The sequence below is a fragment of the Amblyraja radiata genome, chromosome 17, assembly GCF_010909765.2.
Source record: "Amblyraja radiata isolate CabotCenter1 chromosome 17, sAmbRad1.1.pri, whole genome shotgun sequence".
Lineage (NCBI taxonomy): Eukaryota > Metazoa > Chordata > Chondrichthyes > Rajiformes > Rajidae > Amblyraja > Amblyraja radiata.
Genome location: NC_045972.1, coordinates 41,546,846 through 41,566,536, shown reverse-complemented (window position 1 = coordinate 41,566,536; position 19,691 = coordinate 41,546,846). Strand labels below are relative to the sequence as shown.

Genomic DNA, 19,691 nt, shown 5'->3' with positions numbered 1-19,691 from the left:
TCACACTCAGTCACTCCCTCACACTCAGTCCCTCACACTCACTCCCTCACACTCAGTCCCTCACACTCAGTCACTCCTTCACACTCACTCCCTCACACTCACTCCCTCACACTCAGTCCCTTACACTCACTCCCTCACACTCAGTCCCTCACACTCAGTCACTCCTTCACACTCACTCCCTCACACTCAGTCACTCCTTCACACTCACTCCCTCACACTCACTCCCTCACACTCACTCCCTCACACTCAGTCACTCCCTCACTCACTCCCTCACATTCAGTCACTCCCTCACACTCACTCCCTCACACTCAGTCACTCCCTCACACTCACTCCCTCACACTCAGTCCCTCACTCCCTCACACTCACTCCCTCACACTCAGTCACTCCCTCACACTCAGTCACTCCCTCACACTCAGTCACTCCCTCACACTCACTCCCTCACACTCAGTCACTACTTCACACTCAGTCACCCTCACACTCAGTCACTCCCTCACACTCAGTCACTCCCTCACACTCAGTCACTCACTCACACTCAGTCACTCCTTCACACTCAGTCCCTCACACTCACTCCCTCACACTCACTCCCTCACACTCACTCCCTCACACTCAGTCACTCCTTCACACTCAGTCACTCCCTCACACTCAGTCACTCCCTCACACTCAGTCACTCCCTCACACTCAGTCACTCCCTCACACTCAGTCCCTCACACTCAGTCACTCCCTCACACTCAGTCACTCCCTCACACTCAGTCACTCCCTCACACTCAGTCCCTCCCTCACACTCAGTCCCCCACACTCACTCCCTCACACTCAGTCCCTCACTCCCTCACACTCAGTCCCTCACTCCCTCACACTCAGTCACTCCCTCACACTCAGTCACTCCCTCACACTCAGTCCCTCCCTCACACTCACACACCAGAGAGTGACTCTACCTCCTCCGGCGGACGCTCGCCCATCATCATCATCATCACCACCACCGCCCGCTGCGCGCGCTCTGGCCGCCGCCGCCGTCGAGTGAGGCGCGTGCCCGCGGCAGCCGGAGGAGCGGGACTGGGGGCAGCGGCGCGAGCAGCGCGGGGATGTCGTCCTTGTGGCCGCTGAGGGACGGCCGGTGGAGACGCGTTTTCCCCAGGCAGAGCTCGCTCTACCAGCCCACCGTCCTCAACCCCTTCATCTACCACGTCCGCCTCGGCTTCACCGACAAGTTGCGGGTGAGTTGTGGAGGGATGGAGTTGTGTGTGTGTGTGAGGGAGGGAGGGAGGGGGAGGGATGGAGGATGGTGGAGAGAGGGGGGAGTAGGCGGTGGACGACGGCTGAGGGAGCGGGGCAGCCGTTGGCGACCGGCGGGGGGTGAGGCTGGGACCCCTTCATAGGGATGGGGCTCTTTACAAATGGACTTAAGGTCACTCTCAAGGCTGCGGGGTCATCCTCTGGGGTGGCTGGGTCATGTTCAGGGGATGTGGGGTCATGTTGAGGGGTGTGGGGTCATGTTGAGGGGTGTGGAGTCATGTCCAGGGGACGTGGGGTCATGGTCATGGGGTCATGTTCAGGGGCAACGGGGTCATGTTGAGGGGTGGCAGGGTCCTGTTGAGGAGTGACTGGGTCATGTTGAGGGGTGGCAGGGTCATGTTCAGGGTACGTGGGGTCATGTTCAGGGGTCATGGGGTCATGTTCAGGGGCAACGGGGTCATGTTCAGGGGCAACGGGGTCATGTTCAGGGGTGGCGGGGTTACTTTCAGGGTGGGGGTAAATTTCAAGGTGGTGGGGTCACCTTCAAGGTTGTTGGGGTTACTTTCAGGGTGTTGGGGTCATCTTCAAGGGTGGTTGTGGCAAGTTCAGGGGTGTGGGGGCATGTTCAGGGGTGGTGGGGTCATGTTCAGGGGTGGCGGGGTCATGTTCAGGGGTGGCGGGGTCATGTTCAGGGGTGGCGGGGTCATGTTCAGGGGTTGCTGGGGTTACTTTCAAGGTGGGGGTAAATTTCAAGGTGGTGGGGTCATCTTCAACGTTGTTGGGGTTACTTTCAGGGTGTTGGGGTCATCTTCAAGGGTGGTTGTGGCAAGTTCAGGAGTGGTAGGGTCGTATTCAGGGGTAGTGGGGTCATGTTCGGGGTGGTGGGTCGTGCTCAGGGGTGGTAGAGTCACTCTCAGGGATAGTGGGGTCGTGTTCGGGGTGGTGGGTCGTGCTCAGGTGTGTGGGGTCACTCCCAGGGGTGATGTGGTCTTGTTCAGGGGTGATGTGGTCTTGTTCAGGGGTGATGGGGTCATGTTCAGACGTGGTGGGGTCATGTTCAAGGGTGGCAGAGACTCTTTCAGGGTAGTGGGGTCGTGTTCATGGGTGGTGGTGACAAGTTCAGGGGTGTTGGGATCATGTTCAGGGGTGTTAGGGTTAATTTCGGGGTGGTGGCATCTCCAAGGGTGATGTTGGCAAATTCAGGATGATGAGGCCATCTTCAGGGGTGTTGTGGTTACTTTCATGGTGGGTCATCTTCAAGGGTGGTTGTGGCAAGTTTAGGGGTAGTGGGATCATGTTCAGGGATGTCGGGGTCATGTTCAGGGGTGTTGGCGTTACTTTCAGGGTTGTGGAGCTATGTTCAAGGGTGGTTGTGGCAAGTTCAGGGGTGGTGGTATCATCTTCAAAGGTGACGGAGCAAGTTCGTGGGTGGTGGGGGCATCTTTGGCAGGATGGGGCATCTTCTGTGTCGCGGGAGCATGTGGTCCTCATGGAGATTGGTAGGGTGTGGGGTTCAGGGATGTGGGACATGTGGGCTTCATAGGGACTGAGGGTGTGGGGTCTGGGCTCAGAGGGATGGTTGATGGGGAGTGGGGGGGGGTTCAGGGAAATGGAGGTGGGTCTGCTTTAGAGGGACTGGGTGGGTTGACGTGCGAGCTTCATGAGAGCTGCGGGGTTTTCCAGTGAGTGTAACTCACCAAGTGGGGAATGAGATTCGGCATGTGTCGAATTTCTAGGGATGTACGTTAGAGAACATACTGACTGGTTGCATCATGGCCTGCTACAGTAACTCGAACGCTTAGTAATGAAAGAGGCTGCAGAAAGAGATAGATAACGCCTGGTCCATCACTGCTATTGATCTCCATACCATCGAAAGGATCTAAAAGAGGCGCTGTCTCAAAATGGCAGCTGATATCAAAGACCCACAATGGCCGTGCTATTACATCGCCACTACCATCAGGAAGAAGGTACAGGAGCCTGAGATCCATGACTCTTTCCTAACAACCAACAGGCTCTTGAAAGCTGCAAAACACTAACCACAACCCTACCTCTGCAACTATGATGTGGACTTTGTTTTGGATGCAATAGACAATAGACAATAGGTGCAGGAGTAGGCCATTCGGCCCTTTGAGCCATTCAATGTGATCATGGCTGATCATCCCCAATCAGTACCCCGTTCCTGCCTTCTCCCCATATTCCCTGACTCCGCTATTTTTAAGAGCCCTATCTAGCTCTCTCTTGAAAGCATCCAGAGAACCTGCCTCCACTGCCCTTTGAGGCAGAGAATTCCACAGACTCACCACTCTGTGTGGTGGTGGCTCACCACTTGTAGTAAATGCCTACTATGTTCTGCAAAGCAATAATTTCATTGTCCTATCAGGGACACATGACAATAAACTCACTTGAACACTTGAACTTGATCTCTCTGTGAGAAAAAGTGTTTCCTCGTCTCCGTTCTAAATGGCTTACTCCTTATTCTTAAACTGTGGCCCCTGGTTCTGGACTCCCCCAACATCGGGAACATGTTTCCTGCCTCTAGTGTGTCCAAACCCTTAACAATCTTATATGTTTCAATGCGATCCCCCTCATCCTTCTAAACTCCAGAGTGTACAAGCCCAGCTGCTCCATTCTCTCAGCATATGACAGATCCGCCATCCCGGGAATTAACCTTGTAAACCTACTCTGCACTCCCTCAATAGCAAGAATGTCCTTCCTCAAATTAGGGGACCAAAACTGCACACAATACTCCAGGTGTGGTCTCACTAGGGCTCTGTACAACTGCAGAAGGACCTCTTTGCTCCTATATTCGATTCCTCTTGTTATAAAGGCCAACATGCCATTCGCTTTCTTCACTGCCTGCTGTACCTGCATGCTTACTTTCATAGACTGATGTACAAGGACCCCCAGATCCCGTTGTACTTCCCCTTTTCCCAACTTGACACCATTTAGATAGTAATCTGTCTTCCTGTTTTTGCTACCAAAGTGGATAACCTCACATTTATCCGCATTAAACGTCATCTGCCATGCATCTGCCCACTCCCCCAACCTGTCCAAGTCACCCTGCATTCTCATAGCATCCTCCTCACAGTTCACACTGCCACCCAGCTTTGTGTCATCTGCAAATTTGCTCATGTTATTTTGAATCCCTTCATCCAAATCATTGATGTATATGTTTGATTCTGCACACTTTTGGGCTGGTTAATATTACTTATTATTTTTGATTATTGTATATATTTGTTAATTGACCTGTAAAGTTGCAGCAAATAAGAATTGTATTGTTCCTTTGCTGGTACAAATGACAATTAAACATATTTGACTTGAAATGATTAGATAACATTTCAGATTGGGACTGTTCTTCAGACTCAGTCGAGGTTCATGTCCATTTCCTTCCCGCTGACCCAACAAGTTCCTCCAGCAGTTTTTGTTTGTTTTGCTCAAGATTCCAACAGTCTCGTGTGCCTCTGTAATTAAAATTCTGTTTCCGTTTTCATATTACAAAGTGCAAATTCAAGTCGAGGGTAGAGCATGCTGTAGGCAGGAATAAAATGCACTTGATTGAGGGTAGTTAGGAGTCTGGGGATATGTAAAGGGCCCTGGCGATGTTATTACAGCAGAGTATTGATTTAACATCAGGGGGAGTTGCCAATATTGTGGTTATATTGTAGTTGTTGCAGGATCTGCCTGGTTCTGAACAAACAAAATGTTGCTGCTCTGCGATACAAGTGCAGGGAGTGATGTGACGGTTAGCAGGACGGGCAAGTAATGGGAGGGTCCTCATTGAAGAGTGGGGGGAGTGGTGTGTCCCCACTGCAGGATGGGGGTGGCGGGAAGTGTGAGAGTGGCCAGGATTATGAGGGTTATTATTTCTTGAAACAATATTACTGTGGTAATTGCTGTGAGCTGGTTGTCACATTTATATTTTGTTGTGTTTTGTTTTCACAGATAGTTCTGGCCAGCATTACCCTTCTACCCTTGCGTGTTGTCTGTATTATTGTCCTTGCTATATTTGCTTGGCCATGCTCACTTTTTGGTCGACTCTGCCATTACACCTATGGAAATCGGGAGCCATTTCCAAGCTGGAAACGGTAATTATTTGTTATTTCCGTTTTTCTAGACATATGTACATAGTCATATAGCACGGAAACTGACCCTTTGGCCCAACCTGCATACACCAACCACAATTCACCATATATGTTAGTCGCACCCTGCCCGTGTGTTGCCCACACCCCTCTAAACCTTTGCAATCCATGATCATGCATTCAGTACCCATGAGAATAGAGGTGGATGGTGAACTCAATGTTACCTTCGTCTTTCAAAGGGATCTGATATTGGTGTTGGTTGTAATGTGCTGCTTTTGACCTCGTTTATAGTTGGCTAATTTGAATAAGATTGTCATTTGAGAATCTAAAGCAGCACAACATTCGTAATGTTTTGAAACTTTCTCTTATATTAAGCTTTAATTATTCAAAGTGCGGTGTCGGCATATGCTCTTTTTTTCCCTCATAGAATGATTCTAGTCTTCCATGTAATCAACATGGGCCAGGACGTGCCTTTAAATCTGACAGCACTTCTGTCTGGGTCAGCTCCTCTTGGAAGCACCTGCTTGGATTGTCTATAGTCTGCTTGACGGCCATTTGGGACTTGAAATCCTGGTTGCAGTCTTACTTTTCAAGTTAATCAGCCAAAACTCAATGCCATCTTTGTAAATTTTTAACTATTCATTGTATAATTATGATTTGTGTAAGAAGGAAATGTAGTTGCTGGTGTAAACCGAAGATAGATACAAAAAGCTGGAGTAGCTCAATGGGACAGGCAGCATCTCTGGAAAGAAGGAATGGGTGACGTTTCACGTCGAAAGCCTTCTTCAGATTTGCTTAATTTAATGTCACAGTATTATACAGCACGGAAAGAGGCACTCATTTGCCCACCAAGTCTGCAGCTGAATTTGAACTGCCTTGTTACACTCATTCTACACCAATCCATAGAATTTAACTTGAATGGACTGTCCTTAGGGTTGATGTGACTTAGTGGAACTTCATTCTCGTGGAAATGTAAAACCACAATTCCAGTGTAGAATTGAAATGATTGAAACTTGGGAATCTCGCTCAGTTTTTGGAAAAACAATGTCCCTTTTCTTCTGTAACCTGGGACTGTGTAGTAAGTACAGTTTTTTCCCCGTTGTGGGATTGAGCCAAGAGTGAATGCAGGTCTTTCTGTTTTGCCAGTTAGAATGCCGCATCATGTGATCTATTCCCATGAGGTAACTATTAAGTGTCCGGAAAATATGTGAAAAATGTTTTAAGAATGATCCAAGTAAATGTTTTTGTGTATATGTCACCATACCTTGTAACAGATATGTTTATGCATTAGCTGGCAAAATGTTGCAGCTTGAATTCCTGTTCACTGTAACAATCAAGGGCAATGGTATAATTCTTTTGTTTCGTCCTATCTGATAAGATTGTTAGTTTAGTGAAGTTTCAACCAGGTCAGGCCATTGAAAATAACATTTTGCTTTACTTTCTGCTATCGTGAAAAATGTTCACAAATTTAAATGTAACAAAGTAAAAATTATTCTTAATAAATAGCCATCCATTTTACTATCAAGCTCCCTTCGACTCACTCAAATTTTAGTATATCTTCTGGAGTAGCACAACAATCATTGTTTGGATCCCAACTAATCACAATCTATATCAATGATTTGACCGAGGGGACCAAATGTAACATTTCTAAGTTTGCTAATGACTTGAAAGGAGCAGGAATGTGAGCTGTGATGCGGATTCCAAAGGGCCTTGGTGAAACCATATCTGGAGTACTGGTTTCCTTAACTAAAATCAACTCCGTGCTTGATTTCATTCGAGTGTAGTGAAGATTCACAAAAGTAGACTATTTTCAGGGATCTTCAGTCTGGCTGAGGGGAGAATTAATAAACAAGACCTCATTAGAATGTAGAAAAGAGGTGAGCTCAATTAAAACTGGACACTAGATTTGGGGAAGATGTTTTTCCAGGCTATGAGGTCAAAAACTAGAGGTCATGATCTCAAAGTAAAGGGTAGACCATTTGGGACTGAGAGTAGGAGAAATTGCTTGATTGAAAATGTGGTGAATCTTTGGAGTTCTCTGCTCTGAAAGGGCTGCAGTGCTCATTCACTAATACAGTCAAATCAGATTCACAACCAGAATGGTTAAGGCTTGTTAGTAGTAAATGCTGTTAAATATTTTTACTCATGTATGTAACTATCAATCTCCTGGTTTTGCAAATTTTTAGAAATGTTACGTGTAATTTATATTTAAATTGTTTTTGTGAGTCTGTGTCTGCGTATGTGATGCTGTTGCAAGCAATATTTCTAATTGTACCTGCACCTACAGTATTTTTATGACAATAAATGTGACTTGACTTGCCTATGTAGATGGTGGAAAGACTCTACAGTGTCAGGAGATAAGTCATTTTCCAGAATATACCCAGCCTTTGACCTTTTTTTGCTGCCAGTGTAATTATGTGGCTGAATCAGTTGAGTTTCTGGTCAACTGTGACCACTCTACTCCCTAATCCCATCCCCTCCGGGATGTTGACGATAGGTGATTTGGCTGTTGGCAAAGCCATTGAATGTCAAGCGTAGGTAGCTAACTTGTTGGAGCTGGTTGTTGTTTGGGACTAGTGTGATGTGAAAGTTTATTTCCATTTGTGTAGGAAGGAACGTAGATGCCATTTGTCTGACCATGTCTATGTATTGGCTTGTCCTTTGCATGCAGATGTTGACTGCTTCATTCGCTGGACAGTTGTGTGCAAAATTGTTTAATTGTCTTTTACAATTCCAGGATAGATGAGGCACAGCTACAGAGCTTTGATCTAATCTATCAGTGTGCGATTGCTTGAATGTCTTTTCCATCCTAATTTTCATCATGTAGACTGGTACTGCAGTTTCATTAGCTTGGCACACAATATTTACGTACACCTAGATATTGCTATATATTTGAACTCTAGATGTGAATTTCTAATTTATTAGATATGAATTCCAATTTATTATCACACTGAGCAACAACAATAGTTTTTTTTGTGTTTAAATTGACAATCATATGTCTTTGTATTCATCCCCTCCCATTTCTCCTCTGTAGAGGTGACACTCTGTGTGCCTTGTTTCTTTAAACATTTGCCGTGAATTATAGAAGTGGTAGCCATAATGAAATAAAAATATCTGCAGCATTGGTGCACGCATGCTGTAAAATGCCTCTATCCCTTGTATCAGAGTCTTCACCACATTTTGTACTTGCTCACATTTTATCTTTAGAGAACTAGCTGTTCCCATTCAGTTGTCTGCTTCCGGTAATTTCATTCAGCAGGAAACTGAGGTCTGTTGTAATCTGTCCAGTTTTGTTTGCATCCAGCAGATAACAGTAAAGATTTGAAATGTAAAAAAGTATGTTTTTTTCCAATTGTCATTTTCACTGTGTGAAAGATACATCTTGTAGATGCGCAGGGACAGGGACGCATCTTCAGTGATGTGATCTGGGGTCATCGGGTGTTTCGGGTCTCACAACATCAGACACCCTCGCCCAGACGACCCAGCGGGGTTGTTCAGGGCCTGACTTGCGTCCCAGCAGCAACCGCCCACGGATCAGCCCTCTTAATCCAAAGCCACCTAGTGGCTTTCTCTGTGGCTTCACTTGCAGATTGAATGTCCCTCTTCTTTGCCAGCCCCGTAATGCCCAACTGGTTGAGGACTTTGCATAGTGAGCGTCCTGCAAAGCCTCTACAGTCCACCACTATGTGCTCATAGTATGTCTCCCAGCCGCTGTCCTGGCACATCTCCACCAGTTCCTGGTACTTTGCGCATTTCCTTTCGTTAGCCTCTTCATTACGCTCTTCCCAGGGCACTGGCAGCTCCAGAATGATCAGCTGTTTTGTCACTTCGGAGGTGACGATCATGTCTTGCCGGAGTGATGTTGCTATGATGTGCTGTGGAATTTTCAGCTGTTTGCCCACATCGACGTGCAGCTGCCAGTCATTTTGTACTTGCTCACATTTTATCTTTAGAGAACTAGCTGTTCCCATTCAGTTGTCTGCTTCCGGTAATTTCAGTCCGAAGGAAATTGAGGTCTGTTGTAATCTGTCCAGTTTTGTTTGTATCTCGCATATAAGATTTTAATTGCATGGGAAAGGAAAAAGAAACAGTAAAGATTTTAAATGCAAAAGAAGTATGTTTTTTTCCAATTGTCATTTTCACTAATAAAATTGAAACCAGAAATACAGTAATCCTGGCCTTAGGTTCCAGATGTCATCTGAGCTTTTGTAATCACCTCAAATTACAGCCAATAATTCAACACAATCATCCTCTGAAAATGTATTCGTTTAAATCAGATTTCTCTCCGACATCCTAAAATCAGTCTATCCCAAAGAACATGATTTTCATACCCACCAAAGAGACACAAAGTGCTGGAGTGACAACATTTCTGGAGAACATTTTGGGTTGAAACTCTTCAGACTTTTCAAACTCACCAATCCCTTCCACACATTCATGGATGCCTTTTTTGGAAACATAAGCATATTTTATTATTTTAGGTCTTGGTTAATCCTGTGCAAATATTTTGGTCACCTAAATGTGAAAATAGTTCACAAACTAGACTTTAAAATTGTAAGTATCAAATAAGTAATATTCTTGTGCATAGAGCCGCAACTCTTAAGAAGATTTTGAGTGGATTTGCAACAGAACATCTTTTGATCACGGTTAACAGCTAATTTCACTGAGATTCATTTGCTTTACCTGTGGCAAAGTATTTAGGCCTAAACAATGGTGGGACTGTTAGCCACTCACAGTCCAAAGATGTTCTCCAGTTTACCTGGTGTATAGAAACTTGAACGGAACTCAAATTAGTAAATGGGACATGAATTAGTCACAGTCATGGAGTCATACAGTGTGGAAACAGGCCATTCTGCCCAACCTGCCCATGCCAACCAACATGTCTCATCTACATTAGGACCACTTGCCTGCATTTGGCACATATCCCTCCAAACCTGTCCAATCCATGTCTAATTGTTTCCTATACGTTGCGATAATCCCTGATTCAAATACCTCCTCCAGCAGCTCGTTCGATACATACACTACCCTTTGCTGAAGAAGTGAGATTCAGATTCCTATAAAATCTTTCCCCCTCCACCTTAAACCTATGCCCTCGTTTTCTCAATCCCCCAAACTCGGCAAATGATTCTAGGCAATCTATTCCACCCTATCTATTCCCCTCGTGATTTTATACACTTCTATAAGATCACTCCTCATCCTTCAGTGCTCCTGGGAATAGAGTCCCAGCCTGCTCAACCTTCCCCTACCCTCGAGTCCTGGCATGTTTTTTACTTCTGGATGAATCATTTGTAAATGTTTTGTACATGATCCAAATTAAGTTGTCTTGCAATATTTAGACAGAAGTCAGTAGAATGTTTGGTTATAAAATGTTATGAAAGCAAAGATAGCAGCAATTTAAAATAATTGACATCACACTGTAATATAACACAAAGTATCTAATAACATTTTCATAACAAGTTTAATAATAAAATAAAGAACTTACATTTATTTAAAACTATGTGAATGCTGAGGAGGCTTTTATATGCTTTGCTGCCAAACCTTTGAAATGTGGTCTCCTTGTCAGTAGGGATGCTGAACAGAATGATCCTAGAAACAGCAATTGAAATTATCTGTTATAGTTTTATGTTCTTGAGTTAACAGAACTATTTTTTTAAATCCCACTGTTACAGTTCCTCCTTGGTTCTGTGGTCTAAAACTAAATTACGTTTCCGGTGTTGGACTTAATCCACATCCTTATAATTCGGAGAAGAAAACTACCACTGATCCAACCTCAAGATGTAATATCTCTGGTTTTGAAAGTAAAAAAAAAAACTTAGATTAATTAAAAGTCTGATCTGTTTGACTACTGGAATTCCTAATAGTTTTTTTTTGTAACCAAAATGTTACTCAGCATGAGAACCCTCAAGATTAATCAGATCGATCGAGAAGTTTCTCAGAATCTCTAACCTGTTAAATACACACTTTAACACCATAAAAAAATATTTTCTTCATTGCTTTGAGTGGAATTTGTTTCCTTAAATTAAAATCAGTATTTTTTTAATTTCACCTTGTACTATTGAAATTGTATAAAGTTTAATGTTGAACAATGTTGTGCATTGGTTAACAGTTCATCAATTAATTTTAGTAATGTGACTGCATTTTCCATTGTCTATCAAAGTTCCAGTGACGGTTAATCATTTGTGCATTTAAGATTAACCATTTTTTTAATTGAAAAGTTATGTTGCATTTCAAAGTGTTAAACCGGGCATTGATTTGAAAATATAGCCTCCCAGTCCATGGCTGGAAGTTGTGAAGGTCAGTACTTATCAGCACCAGATGGTTAGAGCTAAAGCAGTGAATATGATTAACAGATTAACCATGATGGGTTGGAAGATTTTGCTTAGTTGTACATATGTCAGTTGATTACATATATACTGCTTTGACCAATGTATTTTCATTTCCCTCTCTCTCTACCATAAACAAATAAAATTAAAATATGTTGGTTGGAACCGTGAATACTGGATTTGTCAACATAAAGTACATTGTCTTGTATATATTTCCTTCTTTTGTGAGCCTGCACTATTTTCTGATAAATTAACTAGACTGTGCAGTGAATAGTACTTATTTTGTAGGATTATTGTAATAAAAATGCACGGAAACCTATAGCCTGAGGTGGAATGGTGTGGAACGAAGGATGTGGGCATGGACAACAAAAATATAGAGATAAGTGGAAAGAGAAAATCTAGTCAATACAATTTCTCACTATTGAGGAAACAGTCGAATGTTTTAGGTTATGTTAACGTTGGAAGTTGAGTCTTGCAATGTGTTAAGTAGTAATCAAGATGGTGCTTGGTGGGCAAACAGAGAACTCAATCAGTGGGTAGACTGGAAGGCTACTCTCCATTGTCAATAATTGGCATAGATTTTAAATTCCAGATATGACCAAACCTTTGTGATCTGATGTGGGATTTAATTATGAATAAATGAATGGAAGCTTACACATTTTCTGCACTCTCAACCCTATTCTCAGATTAATATTGAGATGAATCATTATTCAGGCGATTTACTTTCAGTGACCACATTGTTTGGAAGGGAGCGAATTTTTTGGCACTGCCACCCAATCTCTTAGGATTTTGGCATGTAGGTAACGCATACTAGAAAGGGTGAAGCAGAAATCTTCATCAAACTAGGTCCAAGACTATGAACCTAGTCTTAGAGCTAGGATGTGGGATTAGGTTGGAAAACAGGGACACAATAGTCTGTGGAGTGATACATTTCTGTGATATCTATCATATCAATGTGCTCATCATATCAGGTAAAACCCACAGCACGATCAGGCCCGAGTTTGCTTCTGAGATCAGATAGCATTACTCTATTTCAAATTGATTTTATTGATAATTTAATTATTTCATTCTTTTAAAATTTTAGTTTAAAGAGACTTTTTGAATTAATATCTTATTGGTAGCCTTTTGATGGGTGAACATCTGCTGCTCTGCTCCACTCCTGGTAGTATAGCGTCCTCCAAAATCACTATTGATCCTATTCAAAAATCACTATTGATCCTATTCAAAAGTCGATGCAGATGTGCACAGTGCAATCAAATGTATCTCGACTTTTCATGGAGCTGCATTTTATTCCTGACCTTCAACTAAGTCATCCCCTGCCCCAATCCATTATTGTGAAATAAAGTTATGTTCCAAACTTCTGCTAAAGCTGCTAATTTCACATGCCTATAAATTTTATTTACAGCCGTGTTTCGCAAGTTATGTTGAAAGTCGTGGGACGTGCCTTTTACTTTTGTGTGGGTTTCATACAAATTAAAGTGAAGGGGAAGAGAGCTGAAGCAACTGAGGCACCAATTCTTGTTGTTGCTCCTCACTCAACCTTCTTTGATGCAATTGTGAATATCGTGGCCGACATACCATCAATTGTCTCGCGAGCTGAGAATGCTGATGTACCTTTGATAGGATGTAAGTTTTATTTATCATTGTTACTGCTCCACTGTTTTCATTGCATTAAGCTATTGTTAATTTTTGGGGTATCAATGGTTAAATGAGGTATTAATGTGCAACATTATAAGTATATTGAAATGGTGATGAAACAAATAAAAACAAATGAGAAAATGTAGAAATATAACATTTCAAACATAATTATACTAAAACTGTTGAGAGACCAGAAGAGGGTTTATAAAATTAGGGAGCTGAAGATTCCAGTAATCAATATTGTGGCAGATTTATGCTTAATCTGGACAGCTCATTTATTAACGCTAAAAGTTTAACATGGGTAATTTGTGTCCCAAAAATAGTTTTTTATCAAATAGCAATGCGGCTATGATGTGTTTGCTTGTAAGAATTGCACCTCAGTTAAAGCTAAGTTTTTATCATTTCCATCTTCCTCACCACCACCCATCCCCCAAACTCCATAAAATACAGTTGTTAGCAAGATTATTGCTCCATGTTCCAGAAAGACAAATAATATTCTCGTGTAGCATTTGGCAGACATGAAAGAGTGGATGGTATGTTTCCAATTCCACTGGGAATTGCACTCCTAGACAAAATACCCTCTAACATACTGAGAAGGGTGCATGAGGCTGCATATGGTATCTAATTGACATCTACTAACTAAAGGTTTTCTAACCATCTCATAATCTCTTGTATGTTTGCGCTGTAACTAGTTCCTTTCACAACAGCTTGTAACCTTTTCCTTCAGAATTTCAGCTAGAAACACTTCATTAAACTATGAAAGATCACCATGCTAATAGATAGTTTATATTAGAGATACAACGTGGAATCAGACCCCTTGGCCAACTGAGTCCATGCTGACCAACGATCACCCATACACTAGTTCAGCACTCCAACAATGTACAGAAACCAATTAATCGACAAACCTGCACGTCTTTGAAATGTGGGAGGAATCCAGATCACCCAGAGAAAAGTCACACGGTCAAAGGGAGAACATTCAAACTCTGTACAGATTCAAATCCTGGTCAGGATTGAACCCGGGACTATGGCGTTGTAAGGCAGCAACTCTACCACTGCACCACTGTGCCACACAAATTATAATTTAATTTTGAATTCAGGATAGATTAGGAGTATGAATACTTAAATGTTACTGAAGTTATGCTGATCTCAATAAAATAAATTTGTAGAGCTTTATCTTGGTTCCTAATTTTATTGGCCTGTAGCAAAAATCTTTTGATAGGGATTTATAATTTCCATCAGTTAGTATGGGCAGGCATTAGAAGTGTCGCTTTCGAGGGGTTTCTTCAAAGGCAAGGCACCAGATCAATGCACAAACTGTTTTATTCTGCACCTGGCTGGTGATATATCTATGAGAATTACTTGATGCTTAGACAAGATGCTTTAAATGGAAAGTATTACTTTTCACATTTTTGATTCTTTTACTCTGAGTAATTTCTTTCAATTTACACTTTTGAAAGATATTTATAGTACGCAGCAGAAAGCATTTCTGAAACAACTGTATTTTATAGCTAGACTATGAAGGCACACTTGAAAAAAATTGTGAAACACTTTATAAAAGGCACATTGCAGCATGCATTCAGTGGAATGAGTTATCTATGGCACAGAAGTTCGCAATTCAAGGCAAACCTGTGGTCTCTGAGTGCGGCAAGGGATAGATGTCCAAGCCTTATTAATAAATTAGGTTCTTAGTGTGAAATCCTTGTGAAGAATATGCATCTATTATCAACTACCGTTCATTTTTCAGGTAATGCTATTAAATTACATCTGCATCTTGTGTTTTAGCTTTTCTCCACTGTGTTCAACCTATATTGGTGTCTCGTAATGAGACAGATTCTAGAAAGAATACTATTGAAGAAATTACAAAACGTGCAACATCCAAAGGGAAATGGCCCCAGGTATTTGGAACAATCTAACTAGGCGTGATTGTCTAGGCTCCGCAATCTTATTAACCTGTAATACATTATCCAGTCTGTTTTGTTGAAATTGCACTCTTTCTCTTTCTAGCTTATGATTTTTCCAGAAGGGACCTGTACAAATCGAGCCTGCCTCATCACTTTCAAATCAGGTGAATTAACTCTCCTAATTGATTTTTTTTAATACTCCTATTCTTTCTTCTAATACACACTCTCCAAAGAAGCTTTGAAACCTGAAATGGAAATTTATTTGTGAAGATTAGATTACAGCTTTTGCTGAATTGATCATGTCCTTGTCTTATGAGGATTTTTTTTTAAACATCACTTCAGTAAGTTAGTCAATCTATTTAATGAAGATTGATTATAGAAAGGTCCAGCACAAGACAAGCTCTTCTGTCCACAATGTCTGTGGGAACTCTTCTCCCATTTCACAGTTCAACAGCTTGATAAAAAGTAACTTTCCTGTAAAATGATGTGAAAATATAATTCAAATATTCAATTAGTTTTAGTCAGATTTCTGATGAATTCAATTGATCAATGTAATTATATAATATATATATATAAAGCTTTATTTCAGGCACAGTTCCATATAACACATCATACAGTATAAGGAGATACAAAAATACATTAAAAATTGCATATTAATATTGCAAACTTAAATTTCACAGTGGCACATATGGTAGAGCTGCTGTCACACAGTGCTGGAGACCCAGGTTCAATCCTGACTACAGGTGCTGTCTGCGTAGAGTTTGCACATTCTCCCTGTCACCGCGTGGGTTTCCCCCGGGGGCTCCATTTTCCTCCCACATCCCAAAGACGTGCATGTTGAGAATTTTTGCAAGGCTTGAAGGTGTAGCAACTGTTTGCAGCAGGTTGCTGACTGACACAAAGGGTGAGAATGTCCATGAGCCACCGGGATGATGATTATTTTAAATTTGTCTTTGGTATCATATAGATTTTGTATCTTCAGTTGAATTTTGAATTTTCCTTCCAGGATTTTCAAAAATAAAGGTATGCTTCATAGCTACAAATTTATATTTGTTGCTGCAATCTAAAATTACTAAAGGTTGTATGTTATTTTGTTTAATCTTCTTCTTGCGTGTGGTGTGCACAGCCTAAAGTTGTCGGTCAACTTGTTCTATTTGATCTTTTGTTTGTGCACGTCGGGTTGATTGCATTAGTCGAAACAGGTGGACCACGTGAAGGTTGCAATCTCCCACCCATATTGTTCAATTGCATATATTAATAAAAAGTGATTGGTTGTTAATTTCAATGGCCACCCATAGTGAACCGATGTTAAGGGAAAATTGTGTCTGATTTCTACAGGAAGGGGGAGATTACATGCAAACAGTTTATTTTCCCTCAACTGCTTCTTTCCAAGACAGCTTTTTTCTGCTGGTCAATTTCCAGGGTAACTTTTAAGTGGCTTACTAGTTTCCAATAGAAATTGCATTATAAGCAATCGGGCTGTATAATACTAATAGTGTTCATTAATTTAATAATCACATTATATCCCATTCGCATTATGAAAACATGCATTATTGCAGAATTACCTGTACCAACTGACGTATATGGAAAAACTTTTCCCTATGCTATCTAGTTGTAGTCATCCCTACTAAAGGAAATCTACTCTAGCTATCCATCCTATTTAAACCTCTCATAATTTTACATCCTATCCACTCTTCTATCATCAAGCCAATTTGTACACATCCTGGTTCCTATTTGTTCAAATCTTCTGGACCAGTCTACCATGTTGGAACTTGTCAAAGGCTTTGCTAAGGTCCATGTGAATGATGTGTGCTACCTTGTCCCTGGCAATCATCTTGATTATTTCCTTAAAAAAGTCAATCAAATTTATGAGACATGATTTCCCACACACAAAGGTGCACTAATCAGTGCTTGCCTTTGCAAATATAAATAAGTCCTGTCACTTAGAATCTTTTTCACAAGTTCACAAGTTATAGGAGTAGAATTAGGCTATTCCGCCCATCAAGTCTACTCCAGCATTCAATCATGGCTGATCTGACTCCTAATCCCATTTTCCTGTCTTCTTCCCATAACCCTTGACACCTGTTCTAATCAAGAATTTGTCTATTTCTGCTTTAAAAATATCCACTAATTTAGCCTCCACAGCCCTTTGTGGCAATGAGTTCCACAGATTAACTACCCTCTGAATAAGGAAGTTCCTCCTCATCTCCTTTCTAAAAGAGCGCCCTTTAATTCTGAGGCTATGACCTCTAGTCATAGACTCTCCCACAAAGGAAACATCCTTTCCACATTCACCCTATCTGTACCTTTCATTATTCTGTTCACTATTCACTATTCAAGACATTTAGCATCACCTAAGATAGACACAAAATGCTGGAGTAACTCAGCAGGACAGGCAGTATCTTTGGATAGAAGGAATGGGTGACGTTTCGGGTCGACACCCTTCAGTGCAAACCCTGCATCTGCAGTTCCTTCCAACACATTTAACATCACTTCCTCATATAATTCTGGATATATTCCAGAATATCATTGATCCTTCCCCAGAATTCATGTTCTTCCCCTTGGTAAATACAGACAAGAAATATGAATGCATTTCTGCACTTCTGCATTTCCTGTGGTTTTACATATATATATTGTCACACAGATCCTTAGGGGAACCTACTCTCGCCCTAGTTCCATTTTTACATAGAATGTCTTTTCTGCCCGAGATATCTCATCTCATGGCCTTTTTTCTCCTTCTAATTTCTTCCTTTACTCCTGCATCCTTGGCTTCAATTCTTAGTACACTGTTCAGCCTCCTCTCTCTCCAGGCACCATATCCAATACTTCCTCTAATCTGTAAATCAAGATGACGGTATAAACATTTGATTGTTACAAAATGTTAACTGTTTCTAATATAATTGCAGGTGCTTTTATTCCAGGAGTTCCTGTTCAGCCGGTACTCATTCGATACCCAAATAGACTGGTGAGTTTTTTTTTGCGTGCATGGTTCTATTTTATGTTCCTTCAGGAAAAAAAAAACAATTTGAGCCTTACCTGAGCATCCTTGGAAGCAAAGGTTCAAAGGTCTTTTAGCAGATACACCCAACACAAGATTAATTGTATAAATACCTACAAGGAGATTTGCAAAGCCTGTCACAGTGAAGATTTAGTTTAGAGATACAGTGCAGAAACATGCACTTCAGCCCACCAGGTCCATGGCGATCAACGATCCCCACACAATAACACTATCCTACATTCTAGTGACAATTTTCAAGTTTACGGAAGCCAATTATCCTACAATGCTATACGGTACATCTTTGGAGTGTGGGAGGAAACTGGAGGACCCAGAGAAAACCCACGTGGTCACAGGGAGAACGTACAAACTCCGTACAGACAGCACCCATAGTCAGCATCGAACCAGGGTCTCTGGCACTGTAAGGCAGCAACTCTACCACTGTAACAATGTGCCGCCCACAGATCTTTTTCAATTGTAAATGGCAAACACTTGCCATAGGATTTTATGCTAATACTAGACCAAGTGCAGACCCGTTGGGTCTGTTCCCCCAACGTGCGGTTGTGGGGGGGGGGGGAGGGGGAGAGGAGGCAGCATGCAGTGTCACACACACTAACTATCCCCCCTCCCCCCCCCCGCACTCACGCTAATTAACCCCCTTGATATTATATTAATATTATTAATTTGCTCCTTTTACCCCATAACAACCCTATCTACTGACGCATAGCCCCCAACTTGCAGTCACATCTAGAGGGGGGGGGGGGGGGGGGGGTTAGAGAGTGAGGGCAGAGAGAGAAGGGGCAGAGACAGAGAGGGTGAGAGTGAGGGGGAGAGAGAGGGGGTGTTGAGAGGGGGGTGAGGGGGAGAGGTGAGGAGCAGGGAGGGGGAAGGAGGGTGGAGGGAAGAGGGTAGGGGGTGTGGAGGGGAGGGGGTTTAGGGGAGGGGGGTGGGGGAGGGGAGAGAGAGAGAGGAGGAGAGGAGAGGGGGAGAGGAGAGGGGAATGGGGGGAGGGGGGGATATGAGGGGGGTAGAGTAGAGGGGGGAGAGGAGAGGGAAGATGAGAGGGGGAGAGGAGAGGGGGGAGGAGAGGGGGGTGGGGAGAGAGGAGAGATGGGGAGAGAGGAGAGATGGGGGGAGAGGAGAGATGGGGGGAGAGGAGAGATGGGGGGAGAGGAGGAGAGGGGGGGGGAGAGAGGAAAGGGGGGGATAGAGGAGGGGGGGAAGAGGAGAGAGGAGGGGGGGGGGGGGAGAGAGAGAACCCAAACCCCTCAAACAACCATTTGCAGGCAGTGCTTTTTTCCTTCAAACTAACCATAACAATATTTTCATTTTCAAACCAAATTAAGGGTACTTACTCACAGCTGTGTAGACATTTGTTCAGTCATTCAGAGCTCAGACCTCCATGTTGTAGAGACTGATTGGGGCACACCACTTCCTGGTTTTATAGTCCCTCCCCCCTGCCGCTGAAAAAGCTACTTTTCTTAACAACTAAACCAGGTTCGCTTCTTAATAAACAGACACCACACAA

General features: G+C 42.6%; 1 protein-coding gene across 1 annotated transcript in view; it reads left to right on the top strand.

The window, feature by feature from the left end:
- The first annotated feature begins 1,024 nt into the window (after positions 1 to 1,024).
- The window catches only part of lpcat2 (lysophosphatidylcholine acyltransferase 2), a 35,398-nt gene continuing 16,731 nt past the window's right edge, over positions 1,025 to 19,691 (top strand). The window contains exons 1-6 of the mRNA XM_033036314.1: positions 1,025 to 1,211; positions 5,173 to 5,315; positions 13,035 to 13,255; positions 15,050 to 15,162; positions 15,272 to 15,332; positions 18,075 to 18,133. Coding sequence (XP_032892205.1) covers positions 1,080 to 1,211; positions 5,173 to 5,315; positions 13,035 to 13,255; positions 15,050 to 15,162; positions 15,272 to 15,332; positions 18,075 to 18,133 — 729 coding nt within the window. The 5' untranslated portion in view covers positions 1,025 to 1,079. The remainder of the gene's footprint in view (positions 1,212 to 5,172; positions 5,316 to 13,034; positions 13,256 to 15,049; positions 15,163 to 15,271; positions 15,333 to 18,074; positions 18,134 to 19,691) is intronic.